A 16,925-nucleotide genomic window follows, 5' to 3' on the forward strand; every position below is an offset into this window, starting at 1 on the left:
TATTTCACACTCTTCCTTTCTCTTTAAATTATTAAGAACTGACCGTAGTTTAAACCCCACTACACATCAACTCAACACACACACAGGTCTCAGTTTACTGCAGTGAGTTTGTTACCCAGCAGCATGTGTGTTAACCACGATCTGCTGGTTTTCATTCACTTGTTCACAGTTTCAATATAGTAATCCTTTGGTTTTCTTCTAAACCCACCGTTATGTGTCTGATCTGAAAATAAAAGTGGAAGATTGCACAGATGCATCACTGAGAGCAGATTCCCTCTGAACACACACCTTTCTCTGACTTTGGCGTCATCAAACGTGAAGCTCATGTGGCTGTTCCTGGTCAGTCCAAACTGATAGGCTTTCTCCAGCGCTGCCGGGGCCGCGGCCGATGCACAGGAATCCTGTAGATTGGACACAAGACGTCAGTTACGCCGACACGGTTTCATAGCCCAGCAGCTGCTGCCTCCTGTCAGCAGGAACCTGGACACCTGGACGGAACACGTCAATCACACTAATAGGGTCTCAGCTTCAAATCTGCAGGGACACACACACTACTTATAGAGTGACAGCTAAGAAATAACATCTGCAGCCACAAAAAGGATGAAATACAGATTTTTTATTCACCTGTTGTCTGAAAACATGCAGTATCCCCTCTGACCACAAGGTGTCAGCATAATCAGATTCCTAGATCTCTACTTTTATCTCCTAACTTCATTATTCTCCACTATTTTTTGCTGCCTTCTCCTCCACTACATTCAAAACAATCACTTAGTCAAATTAAAAATAAATTGTTATTGTCCACACATTCTAAGCAGCCTCATGAATTACAGCATAATGTTGCCACAGTGATATGACGGTGCCAAAGTGCATCTGATACCCATGAATGGTAAAACAAAAATGAGTTCTATTTTCATCATTAATTCAATTTGGTTGTCATTATAGTGGCAGAGTCTGACGATGACCTCAGGCTGCTGCTCCGTACCTCATTCTGACCTTTGACCTCCCTGTCAGAGAATTTCCTGGGTGCACCAGGTACGTCTCCATGTTGCATTTCAGCCAGTGGTCAGAAGGTGTCAGTGTTGTAACATACGAGGCCACTTTGTATCCTAAATTGCATTCCCCTTTTATCTCCTCCAACTTTCTTTCATCTTCCTTCTCTTTCCCTCCTCCCTCATGTCCCTCGCTTCTTCCTCAGTCCCCCGATCTCTGCTTTCATGTCTTCCTCCTGTCCTGCCATTTGCTCCTCTCTTCTCTTCTCTCTCTCCCTTTGCTTCATCTCATCATCTGCTCTCCTTTCCTGTCCCTTCTCTTATTTCCATCTCTCATGTTAATTTCTCCCAATAACTCCTCTCCTCTTCCGTCCTTTCATGTCGTCCTTCTCCCACAAACAACACCACTTTTCTTTTCTTCTCCTCTGCCCATCTCCTTTCTTCTCCTCTTCCCTCATTCCTCCGACTTTCCCTTCAACTCTTTCACCCCTCTTCTCTTCTCATCTTGTCCACTTTTCATTCTTGCCATGTCCTCTTTCGGGTCCCATCTTAAAGTTCCATTCTCGCTGCACTGCTTCTTCTCTCCAATAATCCGCTGTCCTATCTCATCCCAATTCCATTTCATTGATCTCGTGCTCATTTCCTTAGTGTCCCCTCATTTTTCTGCTCCTCACGTCCACCCTCCCTCCTTCACTATCCCCCCTGTTCTTTGCAACACTTTTACTTTCTTCTACACCTTTCTGCCTCCATTATGTCTCCTTAATCAACTTCTCCCTCATCCACCTCTCCCATCTTCTTTCCCAGTCGTTCTTCCTCCTTCCCTCAATCCTAGCCCTTCCTCTTTTGCTCCCCATCCTCTCTGCTGACTCCTTTCCTGACCTCTTCTCCTTCCCTCACTTCCTCACCAGCATTGGAGCCAACACTTCCTTCCCTCCCTTCCTCCTCTCCTCTCCTCGCTCCTGCCATCTCATTTCAGGGCCTCGTCTCCTCTTCATCAAAGCTTTTTTTCCCGCCATGTATCCAGTGTGACTGCATGACAAACTTAAGGGAGAATTTGAGCTCCTCTACGCGTCTTAATCGTCTTTTCTTTCTTGTTCTCTTTCAAGTGAAGACATTCCCCACATGGTGACCTTGCTTTGTTACAGCTGACACTCACCTCTTATCGCATTCTGTCCTCATATCCGCTCCTCCTTCTACTCCTCCTCCCCGTCCCCTTTCTTCTCTTTCTCCACGGTCCCCCCGTCTAACAATAGGGAGATGCTGCTCGTTCAGAAACTCTTTCCTTCGCTCCGCGCTCATTCTTCTCCCGTTGCCTGACGTCCGTCTTTCCATTAAGCCAACAAAAGACGGCCACTGCTCTCCTCGGAAAAACGAGCTCTCTCCTCCTTCTCTTTGCTTACATCTCTCTCTCTCTCTCTCTTTTCTCATCTTCTTTCTCTCCTCTCTGCTCTTGTCCTCTCTCATCCTCCTCTCCCTCCCTCTCACCCCTCTGCTTTATTTCCATTAAGCTAACAATAGGAAGACAGTCTCCCATTCAGCATGGCTTGCCTTTGGTTGGAGGTCACACCAATAGTCTGAAGTAATTCAGTTGGGCCTTTGTGTATCTGAGTGTGTGTGTAGGTAGATAAAGGAGAGCAAGTGCAAGCAAGTGTGTGTGTGTGTATGTATGTGCTTATTCTATATTGTATGCAACTACGTTTAAAGCCTTATAAACCAATATTTATTGTTTACCCATGGAAACTTTATCAAAAGTGCTTTAATCAGGATCTTGAAAGAGATTTATGGTTTGAAACCACAATAAATGAAGTGCTACCAGAAATTGGCCACTTCTAATGGATCCATACAAAACCTCCCTCCACAACTAACACCATGTGCCCTTGAGCAAAGCACTTCACCTCCACCTGCTCAAGTAGAGTCGGTCAGCAACAACAAAATCATTAAACCCTCAGTGGTTAATTGTACTTACCTGTCTCTGTGTGTGTGCATAACTGTGCCATAAGTGTGTGTGTATACCGTGTCAGTGCTGGGCTCCTGAGTGGCAGTGGGCGGGGCTTCAGCAGAGGGTGGCGTGGGTGTGGCAACGGGCGTGGGCTCCTACAGGTGAGCAGTTGGATGGAGGGATGATAAGTCACAGCCAGAAAGCCAATCAGAATTAAGTAAAGAGCTCATGACAGCCAGAGACAGCAACCAATCAGCAACAGCCAGGGAACGACAGTGTTTGAAAGGTCAAAGGTTAATGAGGTAATAGCAAAACATTTATACTGCAGCTCCCCTTTTCCCTGAATTGAAGTTAAAATGCTGATTTCTGCAGAATATCTATACCAGAATACCTCTGGTGAACAAGTCAAGAATAATCAGTCAATAATAATCCAAAATATCTGTTTTAAAATAGCAGAATGATTACTACATGTTTAACTTTCTTACTGTCCAATTCCCTTGTGAAACATGGAAATCGGGCAGTAGTTACTTCAAAGACTAAACAGAAAAAGGTGGCATGTTATCTGTCAGAAGAAGCGGAGAGAGAAAGCAATGCACCAAGCTCCTGAGAATGACGGGACGCTGTGTTAAAATGCAGAAACACACCTGGAGCACGGCCTCCAACTGCCTGCAGTCATAAAGCCGCAGAGTCCCAGCTAATCTCTGTGCTTCATGATCAGTGTCCTATCAGAGCCGTAGTTTAACAGGTTGCTGGGTAACCGATAACCCGTGGCTGCTGTGAGGCCCAGCAGCCATTAAATATATGAACTATATCCTACCTATCTTAATGCCTGGGGGGAGTGAAACGAATGACTCACTGGCTGTCGAGCCTCTTAGCATGTGGCTAAATGCTACCTGAGTGTTTTGGCAGCTCCGGGCTCATAAAGCATAAATGAGCATGCACAGCTAGGCATGGTGTAGCGCCGCCGTGCCATATGACAGGCTGCTAGAGGCGCAGTTTAGTACCTCAAGGCTAAAGGGACTATAAAGAAGAGTTAATGGTCCATACAAGTGCGGTGTGATGAAGCGCTAAGCTAACACAGCGAGGCCACGGCTGCATTTCATCACATTGAAGTAGGAATGTGTGTGGGTGTGTGTGAGCGACATGGGAAAAAAAAGAATTTGATGGGAGAAGGATGTATGTGTGTGTGTGTGTGTGTGTGTGTGTGTGTGTGTGTGTGTGTGTGTGTGTGTCTGTGCGATTGAATGTATCCGTGTTTGTGTACCAACAACAGAAAATAGACTTTTTAAATTCAACTAGTAGCAATAACATTGTATGTGGAATGTGTCACGTTGTGTATTCATGTGAATCTGTTATTTGTCACACACCTTCTGTTGAAATAATGTATGATTAGCAAAAAGAATATTTAGTCCCATTTCTGTCCACTGTGTGTGCCGAGTTCTTACAGCTGGATCCTCTGTGGGTGGAGTGGTAGGGGCCGGAGTCATTGGTTGCTCCTTCTCCTCCTCCCCCTCCCCATCTTCCTCCTCCTCTTCGTGCGGCAGGAGTGGATGGGGGGCCAGGTTGGGGCACTGGCCGATTTCGGCGTTCTCAAAGGACACGGGCAGAGAGAAATCGGACAGGCTGAGGACGGACAGAGAGTCGGGATGTAAACTTTAGACATTTACTAAACATTAAGAGAAGCATTAAGGGAAAAATGGATTCAACGCATTTGCTGGTGTTTGAGTTTTAGATCCAATATTCATCACAAATTAAACTATAGGTCTCCACATATAGACGCTGAATGAGAGTGAAGCAGATGTACGCACACAGCATTCAGCATGAGGTTCCATATGCATCCTTGGAATGGGATGTTGGCCCTGTTGGACGTCTGTTCGACTTCTGCGGGAATACCGCCGACAAAGAGACGCGGCAACGCCATCGGCTGGTCGTTGGGAAGCCCCGCCTCCTTCTTGGCCTCCTCGTCTACTTGAACGGCAAAAGATCTGGCGGAACGCAAACGCACAGGGAAGCGTGCATGTATGGGTAGGAGTCATAAACACGAGTGCTCCAAACCTTCACCCCCCTCACACACACACACTGATACCAACCTGCCGGGCAGTCTCTCTATGCGCAGTGAGTGTTCTCTCCCATCATGCAGTATGCCTTGGTCGGGTCGTCTGATGACACGGCGCGGGCTGTGGCTGCCGGTAAACACCAAGACCTCCAGAGAGCCTTTGTTCAGCATGACTGATAGATAAGGCTGCAGGAGTAGAAGATAAACATTATTAACTGTGTTATTGTAAATGTGTGCCGACTCTCGGGACAGCAGGCTATGATTTCCACCTCCGAAAAAAAGCCAATTGATTTAAAAACGGCGCCCGGCAGATTCAGAGTTAGATTCCTTATCCGCTACCCGCTACATTTACCAAAGTCCAGAGCTACATAATCTTTCTATCATCTCTTAAAAACTATCTCCAAGCTTGATTCATGAGGAATTTTACGGTGACATATTGCTCACTTCGGTTATCTTTAAACCTCGCTGCCTCCTGCATTCCTCCATCCATAAAAACGTTTTGTTGGAGTGAGAGGAGGAGAGAGAGAAAAGACACAGGGAGACGAGGAAGAAGTGAACCAACAAATAGGAGAGGGGAGGAAAAAAAGGGGATGAGGAGCAATGAAAAGGCAAAAGGGGAAAGGGGAGATGAGACGAGGGGTGAGAGCGGGAGAGGGAAATTGGGGGGGATGGAGGCGGCGGAGATGAGTGGAGAGGCGAGCGAGGAGGAAAGGATAACAAGAGATGAGAGGAACAGAGAGGAGAGGATAATAGGGGGAAGAGATGAGAGGGCAGAGAGCAGCAGAGAGAGAGAGAGAGAGGGAGGGAGAGAGGGAGAGAGTGTGAGAGAGCAGTGGTGTGGGGTCAGGCTAATTTGAATTTTAATTCAGTGTGTGCCAGAGGGCGAAGTGGGAGACAATTTACCACCTGAAAATGGAATTTCAATTTGAGGTCGGGGACAAATTGAACTGAGATGTAGCTACAACATGCCTCTTACTGCACATGCTCACACACGCGCACACCTACACACACACAGGCACGTGTCACACATATCATCACAGATAAACCGCACTGCTCCACTGCAACCTTCAGCCTGAATTCGGAGCTACAAGCCAGTCCACATTGGATGGTATCCAATTTTGTTGTATGATTTATAAGTCGGTGTAAGTTATGATTTGATCTCCACGAGTCTCAGGTGAAATTTCAAGTTAACGAGGCCACGATCTTGTAGATGAATTTGGCAAAGCCGTGGTCAAGTCAAAGCTCATAAATGCATAAATGTTGGACAGTCAGAGACTAAAGTTAGCAACTGTGGATGAATCACGATGACACATTTAGTCTGCAGCATGAGATCTGCTCGCTGACGTCTGTTTAGCTCGCTCACCACCAAAGAGTCTGTGGCTAAATTAAGTCCAAACTCCAACAAGCTGCCCACGCCTGCAATGCAACAACAGCGGATGACGACTTTGAGGCTTTGATGAAGTTTCTGATAAAAAGTTTACCTTCTTCTCATCATCCGCCTCTCATTTCTCCATGTCATTCCCCCCTCCTCCTCCTCCAAATCGCCTTTCCATCTTTTATCCTTCCGTCTCATATTGTTTCTCCTCTTTCAGCTCTGTACTTTCTTCTCTATCCTTCCTTTCACCTCTAAATATCCCTCCATCCTTTGTCCGCTGTCCCCTTCTCTCTCTCTCTCTCTCTCCCCTGTCTCCCTCTGTCCCTCTCTAAAACATCCATTAGTCAGGGCCAAGTTGAGTTGATGGTGTTTTTAACCTCGCTTAACCTTTCTCTCCTCACACACGCAGACACACACACAAAGACACACACGCACACCCTGCCTGCCAGCATAGTTAGTAAAAATAGATTTATGCACCCAACAACCAGTGATGATGGATAAGCAAGCTGTAACCCTGTGTCCCCTCTCACCCATATACACACATACACACACGTGCGCACACACACACACAATTATACATTCATGCAAGCAACCCTGCAGATGTAAAACACATTATGCAAACAACACAAACACAAACAACGCGGAGGCACAAACACAAACACAAGCATGCACACATACGGCACACAAAAATAATAAATTAATTAGATGTAAATTAATGTAATTATTGGTGATTTGAACGAAAGAAGGCAGCAGGTACTTTTAGCACAGGTGTGGGCACGCAGGCATGTGTGTGTGTATGTCTTTGTGTGTGTGTGTTTAGCCTGAAGACAATCTAATCAGTGTAGCTGCCAACAAACTCAAATCTCATTAATATGCACTCAGAAAATTCATTCACTCAGGGAAAGAACGCTTGTGTGTGTGTGTGTGTATCCAAAACCTAAGATAACAAGCTAGTATTACCAACAAATACATGCATCAGGGTTCGTACACCTTCTCCAATGTCAAGTCAAGCATTTTTCACGCAACCAACATTCTTCGAAAAATCTACAGACAAGTGACACATTAATGAATCAAATCAGATGAAACACAACAACAACGCTCCTCGTTTCAGCCCTCATTTATATTTCTCGTCTTCTAGCCACAAGTTTTTGAGGATTTCCAGCACCAGTACCAACCCTGATCCATTCACGTGGAGCAGTGTGTGCATGCTGGGAAGGTGCATGTCACTGTCAGTGCCACAGTGCCAGGCAGCTCAGAAGCCAACAATGCTAATCTCATTAATATGCACTTATGAAACCTTCATTCACTTAGGTAAAAGGTATGTATGTGTGTGTGTGTGTGTGTTTAACCCACCTCCCCTGACTGTCTACGTCTTCTCTGGGTCCTGAGGTGTGCCGGCTGAGTCTGTGGAGCGTAAAGTTTAAGAAAACAGGTTCTGTGTTCATGTTTTGGCAATAGTTTCTACATTTTGGACATCAGGACTCGGTGTGATGTCACACAGCTGATCCAGCAGTGATTTGTGGCAGGTGTTATTAGATAGATTGTATAAACAACACAGATGAAGCCAAACCTGCTGGCCGAGAGGTGAACCCCCGCCTACCGCCAGGAGGATGGTGCCAGTGTCAGTCAGAGTGCTGAATGACAAGCTGATCTCGGTGGCGATGCCCAATGACAAGCCGGCCAGCTCCATGTATCCAGGCTTAGAGAAACTAACTGTGTAGATGTTCTGAGGGACAGAGGGACAGAGAACCAACGTGTTGTTATAAACAAACAGATAGTGATGTCATGTTTAAACACTAACACATACAAAAAGACCTTTAAATGAAACAAATCAACCTTGGGCCTTCTATCAATCCTCATTCATATCGTCTATGTGAATGAATGGTGCAACTGGAAAGGTGTGAGTGTGTGAGTGTGTGTTTGAAAGAAGAAAAGCTAGCAAACAAGCAACACAAAGAAGACTGAAGTCAATAACTAAACCAGATGAAAGTATTCAGATCACACTCAAGACCTTTTCACAATTCACATTTGTATTACATATTGATTTTCCATCTGCTATCAGACAGACACACAAAAACACACAGACATGTCTTTAAAACAGACAGAAATAGTGGAAGAAGTGGACAAATGATGGAATAGGTACACTGATATTTAAATATACTACCTTGGATATAGTGGATATAAAGGTTATATCTTTGGCATAACACCAAAGCCAATTTCTCCTGGTTAAAGGTTGAATTGTTTACACAACACAACAACACAGTGCAGAAGGAGTTTACATTTGCTAAATCGATCAACAATATTCTGTTTAAAGCAGTTAAATAAGGGAAACGCAACATAGCTGCCATGCCGCCATTTAAACGGTTGACGTGATACTGAACCCACATACTGCATAATGTACACATAAATAAAGTGAAAGAAGTAATCAATCATACAACCAATTGCAAGGCTGAAACAAAACTGATCATTTCTGTGAAACACTTGCATTTTTATTGTTTTTCCACTTGCATTTTCAATCACATTTTATTTATCACAATATTGTCCTGTGTTTCGTCATTTAATGATTTTGGATTTGTAATATCCCAGTACTAGTTTAAATCAACTTTTGCAGCTCTATGCAGATGTTATTAGATGGACCCTCTTACCTCAACATTACATCCTTTAGTGACCCCAGTATAATCTGAACTACTGAGGAGACTGTAAGGAGTTCTGGAGACTTCAATTTCCCGGAGACAGCCGGTGTAACGCTTCAGAGTCACCTCGGGTCTATAAAGAAAATTCACACATTTTTAGATTCCAACATAGCACAATCTGTACACCTGAACAATTTCCACAGCAGACTTCGTATGGTATAATTGTTGCCCGCATACTGCAGCATAAATGCTGTGATCATGTGCTCAGCAGCAGAGTGAAGGCAGACATCTGCAACAACAATAATCTGAACCTGATGTTTCTCAATACTACACTAAAGAATTCTGCATATGTAATCTTTTGTAGTTCAAGGCATTTCCCAGGCTGTAGGACAGAAAAAGAGGATAAATCCATCTGTGCTATACATTCTGCATTTTTGTCTTTAGAATTCCATCAGAAATTTCACATTGGCTTAACATCAAACTCAGATTATGGATGGAGACGGTGATTTCAAGCTGCAAAGTTTAAGAGCGTTCACAGGCCAGCTAAGACACAAACATACACACATGCGTGCGCAGGTTCATACTGCAGCATCATCAGTGAGGCTAGTCTCATGCAGAGGGTGACTAAAGTACATTTCAGGTCAGATTAAATTTTTCGTTACCTGGTTTTCATGCTGTTGAAACAAAACATGATTGTATTAGCAAACTGCGCGCGCACACACACACACACACACACACACACACACACACACACACACACACACACACACACACACACACACACACACACACACACACACACACACACACACACACACACACACACACACACACACACACACACACACACACACACACACACTCTCAACCACTAATTTCACTCAATACGTAGTATAATTTTTTCTGAAGGGGATTTTTAGAAGCAGGGCCGTTAATTCCACTTGTTAATCTGCTGGTACATGGAGAGATTAAGGACTCAATCCAAGGTGTCATGACATGAATTACAACTGGTTAAGAGGTAGTTAGATAAGTCAAATCTGTTAAGAATCTCAGTTAAATGTTAATGGTGTCGTATGCATGATGTTCTACATACTATCTAAATGGAATGTGTGTGTGTGTGTGTACCTGTAGTTTCCAATGGTAGGCAGCCCCCCAAAGTAGATCTTCTGGTGTTCCTTGAGGTTCAGACCAGACGCTGAACCTTGAGATGAGGCTTCTATCCTCTCCTCTACACTGTTGTCAATGTCCACTATGTTCACTGTGGCTGTAAACAGTTCAATCACAAAAATAAGTGTGTGTGAGTGTATGTGTGTGTGTGTGTGTGTGTGCATTTAAATCAAAGATGAGGCTATTGTCTTTTCATGTGTAGCCAATCTGCACAACTCTGCTCTAAAATGACTAAAACAGGCTCATCTGGTTGAATAAAGTCTATTTTCGAGTATTCTGAATGTGGCTAAATCTAATTTCATGTAATACATTGGACTATTATATCACTGCTTTTGTCGTGTGTACCTCGTTTCTTGTTCCGCGACATGGTGAGTGATTTCCAGCGTCCGTCATTGTGGCGGTTGATTGATGTGGCGGTGCCGATGCCTGACCCGAGGTCAAAGGTCATCTTCACTTTGCCCTCTGACAGCTCCAGAGACATAAAGTCCTTCTACAGAGAGCAACAGGCAGGGAGAGGGAGACAGTGACAGTGCTATAGATCTGTATGAGATCTTGGAGGGTTGTTATTGATTTATTCACTTATCAATCAAAAGTCACACGCAACCATTAAACATCTTCATTTTGTGAATCCTGAACCTATGAAAGTGAAATGACTTTCAGCCTCGGTCCAATTTTAGTTTGTATATTTTATATAGTCTTAAAATGTATCAATCTTATTCTGCGTGATTGTGAAAGAGTAAGGATGTTAGCTCAGAGTCCCCGCCGGTGTATTTACATGTGTGCATACATACCGTATCTTCAGTGGCCAAATACATGAGCAGGGCTTCAGAGGAGAAAGTGCGGAACTTGAAGGTGACGGTGGAAATATTGGGGTTCCACCTGGTGGGCCGTCCCACTGCGGCATAACCCTCTCCATCTAAATGGACCATACCCTCACTGTCTGAGCGCTGGGGGCTAACAGAGACGGGTGAGAGTTACGGTTAGAACATGATTTCCTATCCAAATGTCAAAGTAAATTTAGAGCTCCATTTTAAAATGTCACAACAAGTGAAATCCGGAGTAGGTGGGTGTCAATGATTTGTGACGATAATTGAGTTTTTGAATATTAGAACTCATCCAGAAGAAAATGGCAAGCTGTACTTTATAACACCACAGCACGGCAGGTAAAATGATATGAACATATGCTTATTTTCAGAGAACAGCATCTGCAGGATATGAAGAAATTGTATGTTCACATACCTCACCACACATCCTTTACAGTCTCCCAGGCTCTCCCTGTAGTTCCACAGTCCAATGGGTTTATTGTCCAGGAAGGTCTCCCCCATGCAGCCGGTGAACGTGTCTGTCCTTACAGCATCTGCTTTCTAAAAGAGAAAGAGGGGAAACAACAATGATGGAAGAATGGAGAACGGATAAAAAAAAAGCATCTGGAATTTATTAGTTGGCCGAAGTATATTCTTTTTGCCAAGAGTAAAGACTGCAACCTGTTAGTTTCACACACATACATTGATGATATCCTGCACAGACAGAAATACAAACGCTTTACCTTGACAGTGCCGAGTATTCCACCAACAAACAGGTATGCGTTTTGGTCGACGTCCAAGATGGTGTAGGCCGTGGGCGAGTTGGCACTGGCTGGGGTCGGCATCATACCGGCCATGGAGCCTTCCAGAGGATACACTGAGATGGTACCGTTCAACCCGTTGCTGCAGACACAAGAGAGGCAGAGAGGGGCTGGGTGTACTGTGTGGATGTAGTTTTGTCATTCTGTATCTGACAGAGGAACTGCTTGGAATGAGCTTTCATGAATTCTCTGTGCTAAAGATGAATGATAAAAACACGCTGCCATATCGCAGTGTAGCGCTCGCACATCTGAGCTCCGCGGTGAAATTAATCTCCCACCTCGGAGTTTGTTTTCACAGCATTTCTGTGACATGCAGGGGTATATTTCTTAGACTGATAGTCTAAGTGATCCCCTCGGAATACACCTTTGGGAAATTTCTTGGATAGAAATTCATGGCTGGAGCGGGACCTCTGCTTGGTGCGAGTGTGTCTTGCATTGTGTAGTGTGTATACAGCAACACCTCGGCTTTCGCAAAGAAAAACATGACCTGCTATGGTATCAGTGTAATGATGTGCCAAAGGCTGACAAGGTTGCAAACTCTTGATTTCCCAAGTGAAACCCCACATTTTCCACAGCGGCATGAATGGAATGACATCTCGCAGCTTACTGTCTGGTTGCTGACTTGGTTTATTGTTGCTATCGCTATTGTTTGCCGTTCGTTAGATTAGATAACAATTATAAGACGCTGTCCAATCTGACGGACGATCCATCTGACTCCCTGAAAACAGCCAAAAAAGTATGAAACAACCATAAAACGAATTGTACGATGGTAGTTAAGTCTCTAATTACAGTGCACAGCTTTAGTGTCCCAGGCTCATAAATGTTGTATTAGAACACAGACAAGATGAGGATCTTATCACAAAACCTTTAAACCTTGATTTGTTTTTCAAGGAAAGGATATAATACTGTGAAAAATAGCGCCTGCAATACAGAAAGAGTATTCTCTGACATTAGTTGAACTCAAGCTGTGGCTTAATTTTAATGCTTTGTCAGTGTTTAAAATCGATGCATATTGCATAGGATGGCAGTATATTTAATACACTGAAGAGTACAGTTTAAGGCTGCAGGTTTGCGTTTGGCATTTAAATAATATGTGTATGTTTTCATTTCCATCATACAGTATGTATGTATGTTCAGTATGTACCTGTAAATACAGTATGTGCTCTATAATGGCCCTCTTAATAATGTCACTTTTCAGCAATCAACCTCAGAATTGTAGGTGGTAAGTGTATGGACTGGGTGAGTGCAAATATAATGGAGGCGTGACAATCGAATGTGCTTTTCAAGTATGAGAGGTACTGTAAAACGTTGCTAATCTATGTATTGCAGCCAAGTTCAATGTTGGGATTGAATGGATGATTGCAGAAGAAAATGCTGTATGAATAGAGTATTGTGTATATATATATATATATGCCTGGAAGGAAATGTGCATTGTTGTTGGTGTGGGTGCTGCATTTATATGTGCATGTGTGTGTGCATTTCTTACCGAGACGCTTCTATTCTGTGCCAGTGGCCATCATGAATGGTGAGATGGGGGTATTCAACTCTCCCCACACCTGAACCCACATCCCAGAGGAAATTCACCTTCCCCTTACGCATCTCTAAGGCCATGAAATCAACCTGGGACAGAGAAAATATTCATATATATTAAGACCACCTCCAGAACTAGACTTTACCTATCAGCAAAGCCAAGGAAGTGAACTGAATTCACGTAGAGACAAATGAGATGTAAGCAACGAGAAAATGATTAGCAACATACAGTATGACCTTCAGGATTTAGATCACTTAAAGTTCTCTGCATTTGAGTAGATTTATGAGCAATTTCACCTTCAAAATGTAATCAAATGTATGAGAACCACATGAGGGTTTTTAGCTGAACAAATCTTCAATGTGCGTTATATTAGATGTACTCCCACACAAATTTCACACACTATCCAAATCCATTACAAGCCAAGCGCCTGGGCTGCATGTTAATATCATGTGTACAGGCCAAGTGATCTATTCTAAGGCTACACTGGCTGAAGTTTTCTCCATCTGTCTCTATAAGTGGATTTTCGCAGGAATTTGCTGTATTTTGATGAATGGTCTTATTATTTATGCATGAGCCAAAAAATTAATAAGAGAATCTTGAGCATATGCTCTAATCTGGAAACTGTCTCTGAAGTATACATGCACACGCAGACAGACACACACACACACACGCGCGCGCACACACACACGCACACAGTATTATTATTCATAGAGTATTATGCACAATTAGGGATTATTAGGGAGTCATATTTGAAGACACAAATGACACACACACAGGCACACACACACACACAGAAACACACAGACTCACACAGACACGCACACACACACACACTTATCTTACTCGTCTCTCCAGGGTAATGACGATTATTCATTAGCACAGATCACAGGGCAACATCGTTATTATTCAAGTAGCATTACACACTATTAGTGAAATGTTAGAGTCACACACATGCATACACATAGACACACACAGACACACACAGAGAATTAAATTTTATGTAGAATTCTGTGAGAGGCAAGAACTAAAAACAAACAAATCTTTCGTACACTCACCCACACACTCACACACCCACACGACTAGCCAGTCAGATAAAGCAAGGTGGTGATTTCTCAGGGGAAATCAGGCCAGAGCAGATAACAACATGAACTTGTTATTAATTGCTGCTGTTGGTGAGGACACACAAACACAAACATACACACTCTTTCCTATACACTGTGGGATTATTAGTGGAACTCTCAAACAGGTGTGAGCTATGTTTATAGGGGTGTTAGTGAGCACGAGTCAAGAAAATGAATGAATCTCATATCAGGCACGTCACTTTTTGGGAGTGTGTGTAGGCTCTGTATGCACGTGCGCGTGTGTGTGCTTAAGCCTGCATTTGTGTTTCTATGACAGCGGAGAGAGCCGTGTGTGAATTTCAAACCCATTTTAAGTATGATTAATGCTACACAATATCCAGCACATTGTATTAAATATGATTAATGTTTTAATATGAAACACATTTTCAAATATCAACTATATTTTCAGAGGCACATACAGACAAAGTTTGACCTTTTTTGAGCCATAAAGTCATACATGTTAACCAACCCCCCTAATAAGCTAATTATGGGATGCAATATGAGATGCATTATGATAATGGAATCAGCATGCGAGTGTGTAGACAACAATTAGCTCTCTGCATGCTGTGCATGACAAATGCCAGGCAATAAGGTGAGACCCTCTCCTGACTGCCCATTATCTAAAGGTTCTATTCTATTACAGGGTCCGTTTATGAATAGATCCTACACTGACATTTGGATACGTTTGTGTTTGTATGTTGAGACTTAAACATACATATTTAGCTGATCCCAGGTAGAAGAGCAGGTTATCAGCTGTGGTGGTTTTAACGTGGAGGATGATGGTGTTGTACCTTCCTTTCCTGATATCAGGGCGGTAACTACGGAGACAGTCACCACCTGACGCCACTGACACTTTGATCTGGAAAGAGAGGAGACACATGAAGACTTTTCCTTTTAGTATTTTATATGCACGTATAGCTGCATATATTCCTGTAACGTTAGATTCATGTAACTCTGGGTTACAAATATAAAGCATTTTACAAACAAGTATGTCAGTTGATAAATGAAAAATTAAAAAAATGATATAGACAAATCATGCCAATGGTTTTAGCAACTTACAGAATTAGCTTGTTTCCTCGCTTGGTTTATCAGTTCCTTGATTTGTGAGATGTTGCGCCTCAGATTATCCTGCAGCTTTTTGATTGGCTCCAGCTTGTCCAAAAGTCTATCAGCTTCATCCTCTAAATCTTTGACTTTAGCCCCCGCTGCATGGACTGAGGAGGGAGAGAGAGAGAGAGAGAGAGAGCGAGAGAGAGAGAGAGAGAGAGAGAGAGATACAGTCCAGAGGAATAGTTATATAGAGCTACTGCAGTGGTTGATTACATTAATACTGCATGTAAACAGGTGAGGCAGCGTGATGAGGGAGCATGTGAAGAGTGCAGAAAGAATGATTAACTACGGCAGCCGACAAAATCACCGAAATTAAGTAACGAGAGAGGCGAAGAATGAGGATGGAAGATGGTACAGCTGGTGAGAGCCGAACTATTAGTACAGCTAAGTATTCTGACAGAACGAAAGAAAGAAAGAAAGAAAGAAAGAAAGAAAGAAAGAAAGAAAGAATATCACGTGCTATGCAGCGCTCTCATGCTCTAGCAGAGCAGATGCATTATTAAGAGCAACTACTGTGCTAAAGCTATTAAATATGGGGATAAAATCAATATAGGTAGTGCTCCAATATTGTTGTAGAAATCAGATACTGTGCCAAGATGACTGTTGTTTTTGATTTTGATGTAACCCAAAACAAGCATGATGCTGCTTTTTGATTTTTACCCGAGGGGTTTAGGTAACACTTCTATACAAACGAGGTTACGTAAAGCAAAGCTCTTAAATGCCAGCAGGGTTTCGTATTACTCATACTTATTACAACATGATATTGGTGCACCACTTACAGTGATGAATGGTAATGTGGAGGTAAGTGAAGTATACATACTGATAGCTGTGGGGATTGGGGAAAAAAACAAGAGACAAGAGAGTAAAATGTTAGGTTTGATAATATTTCAGATTTAGCAATTTTCTGGGGCTGTAACTTTTTACCTTATGTGTTAAAAAAAACGTATAGCAGCCTGATTTTCATACTGCGATCATTCAGATTTGAAGATGGACAATGAAAGTGTTACTGGAGGCCATTATCTCCATCTATATTATGTTGCATTTCAAGAAATTTAAGAAAAGAAGAATTTACAAAATTTGAAGAAATGGCTTCAAATTAGTAAAGGCTATTTTTGATTTTTGATTTGATTTTTTTTCTGGATTATGTCCCAGGTATCAGGATTAGATGATTGGAAATGAATGCGAGAGGGTATAATTTATTCCAAATACATAGCATATGAAGAGAAAAAAGGAATGTGTGAATTAGATTTTCCATTTGTAGGATATTTCATATTAAATCATGGGATGTTGGAGATCTTCTTGGGGTGAAAAACCTTAAATTAAACTAAAAACCAAACATCTTCACGTTAATAAAAATCTACATTTTGCAGTTCTCAATGT

The 16,925-nt window shown here is 42.8% G+C and overlaps 1 protein-coding gene across 1 annotated transcript in view; it reads right to left on the reverse strand.

Moving 5' to 3' along the window:
* lama2 (laminin, alpha 2) overlaps positions 1–16,925 on the reverse strand; it is a 116,838-nt gene that overhangs the window by 3,503 nt on the left and 96,410 nt on the right. The window contains exons 48-65 of the mRNA XM_076167803.1: positions 16,366–16,371; positions 15,495–15,649; positions 15,151–15,294; positions 13,270–13,403; positions 11,706–11,865; positions 11,399–11,523; positions 10,951–11,113; positions 10,505–10,649; positions 10,118–10,256; positions 9,655–9,666; positions 9,005–9,125; positions 7,930–8,085; positions 7,713–7,763; positions 5,019–5,170; positions 4,737–4,913; positions 4,374–4,551; positions 3,003–3,083; positions 289–401 (exon numbers count right to left, since the gene is read on the reverse strand). Coding sequence (XP_076023918.1) covers positions 289–401; positions 3,003–3,083; positions 4,374–4,551; positions 4,737–4,913; positions 5,019–5,170; positions 7,713–7,763; positions 7,930–8,085; positions 9,005–9,125; positions 9,655–9,666; positions 10,118–10,256; positions 10,505–10,649; positions 10,951–11,113; positions 11,399–11,523; positions 11,706–11,865; positions 13,270–13,403; positions 15,151–15,294; positions 15,495–15,649; positions 16,366–16,371 — 2,212 coding nt within the window. The remainder of the gene's footprint in view (positions 1–288; positions 402–3,002; positions 3,084–4,373; positions 4,552–4,736; positions 4,914–5,018; positions 5,171–7,712; positions 7,764–7,929; positions 8,086–9,004; positions 9,126–9,654; positions 9,667–10,117; positions 10,257–10,504; positions 10,650–10,950; positions 11,114–11,398; positions 11,524–11,705; positions 11,866–13,269; positions 13,404–15,150; positions 15,295–15,494; positions 15,650–16,365; positions 16,372–16,925) is intronic.

Source organism: Genypterus blacodes, unplaced genomic scaffold, assembly GCF_046128005.1.
Source record: "Genypterus blacodes isolate CSIRO-AG114 ecotype Tasmania unplaced genomic scaffold, CSIRO-AGI_Gbla_v1 ptg000013l_1, whole genome shotgun sequence".
Taxonomy (NCBI): Eukaryota; Metazoa; Chordata; class Actinopteri; order Ophidiiformes; family Ophidiidae; genus Genypterus; species Genypterus blacodes.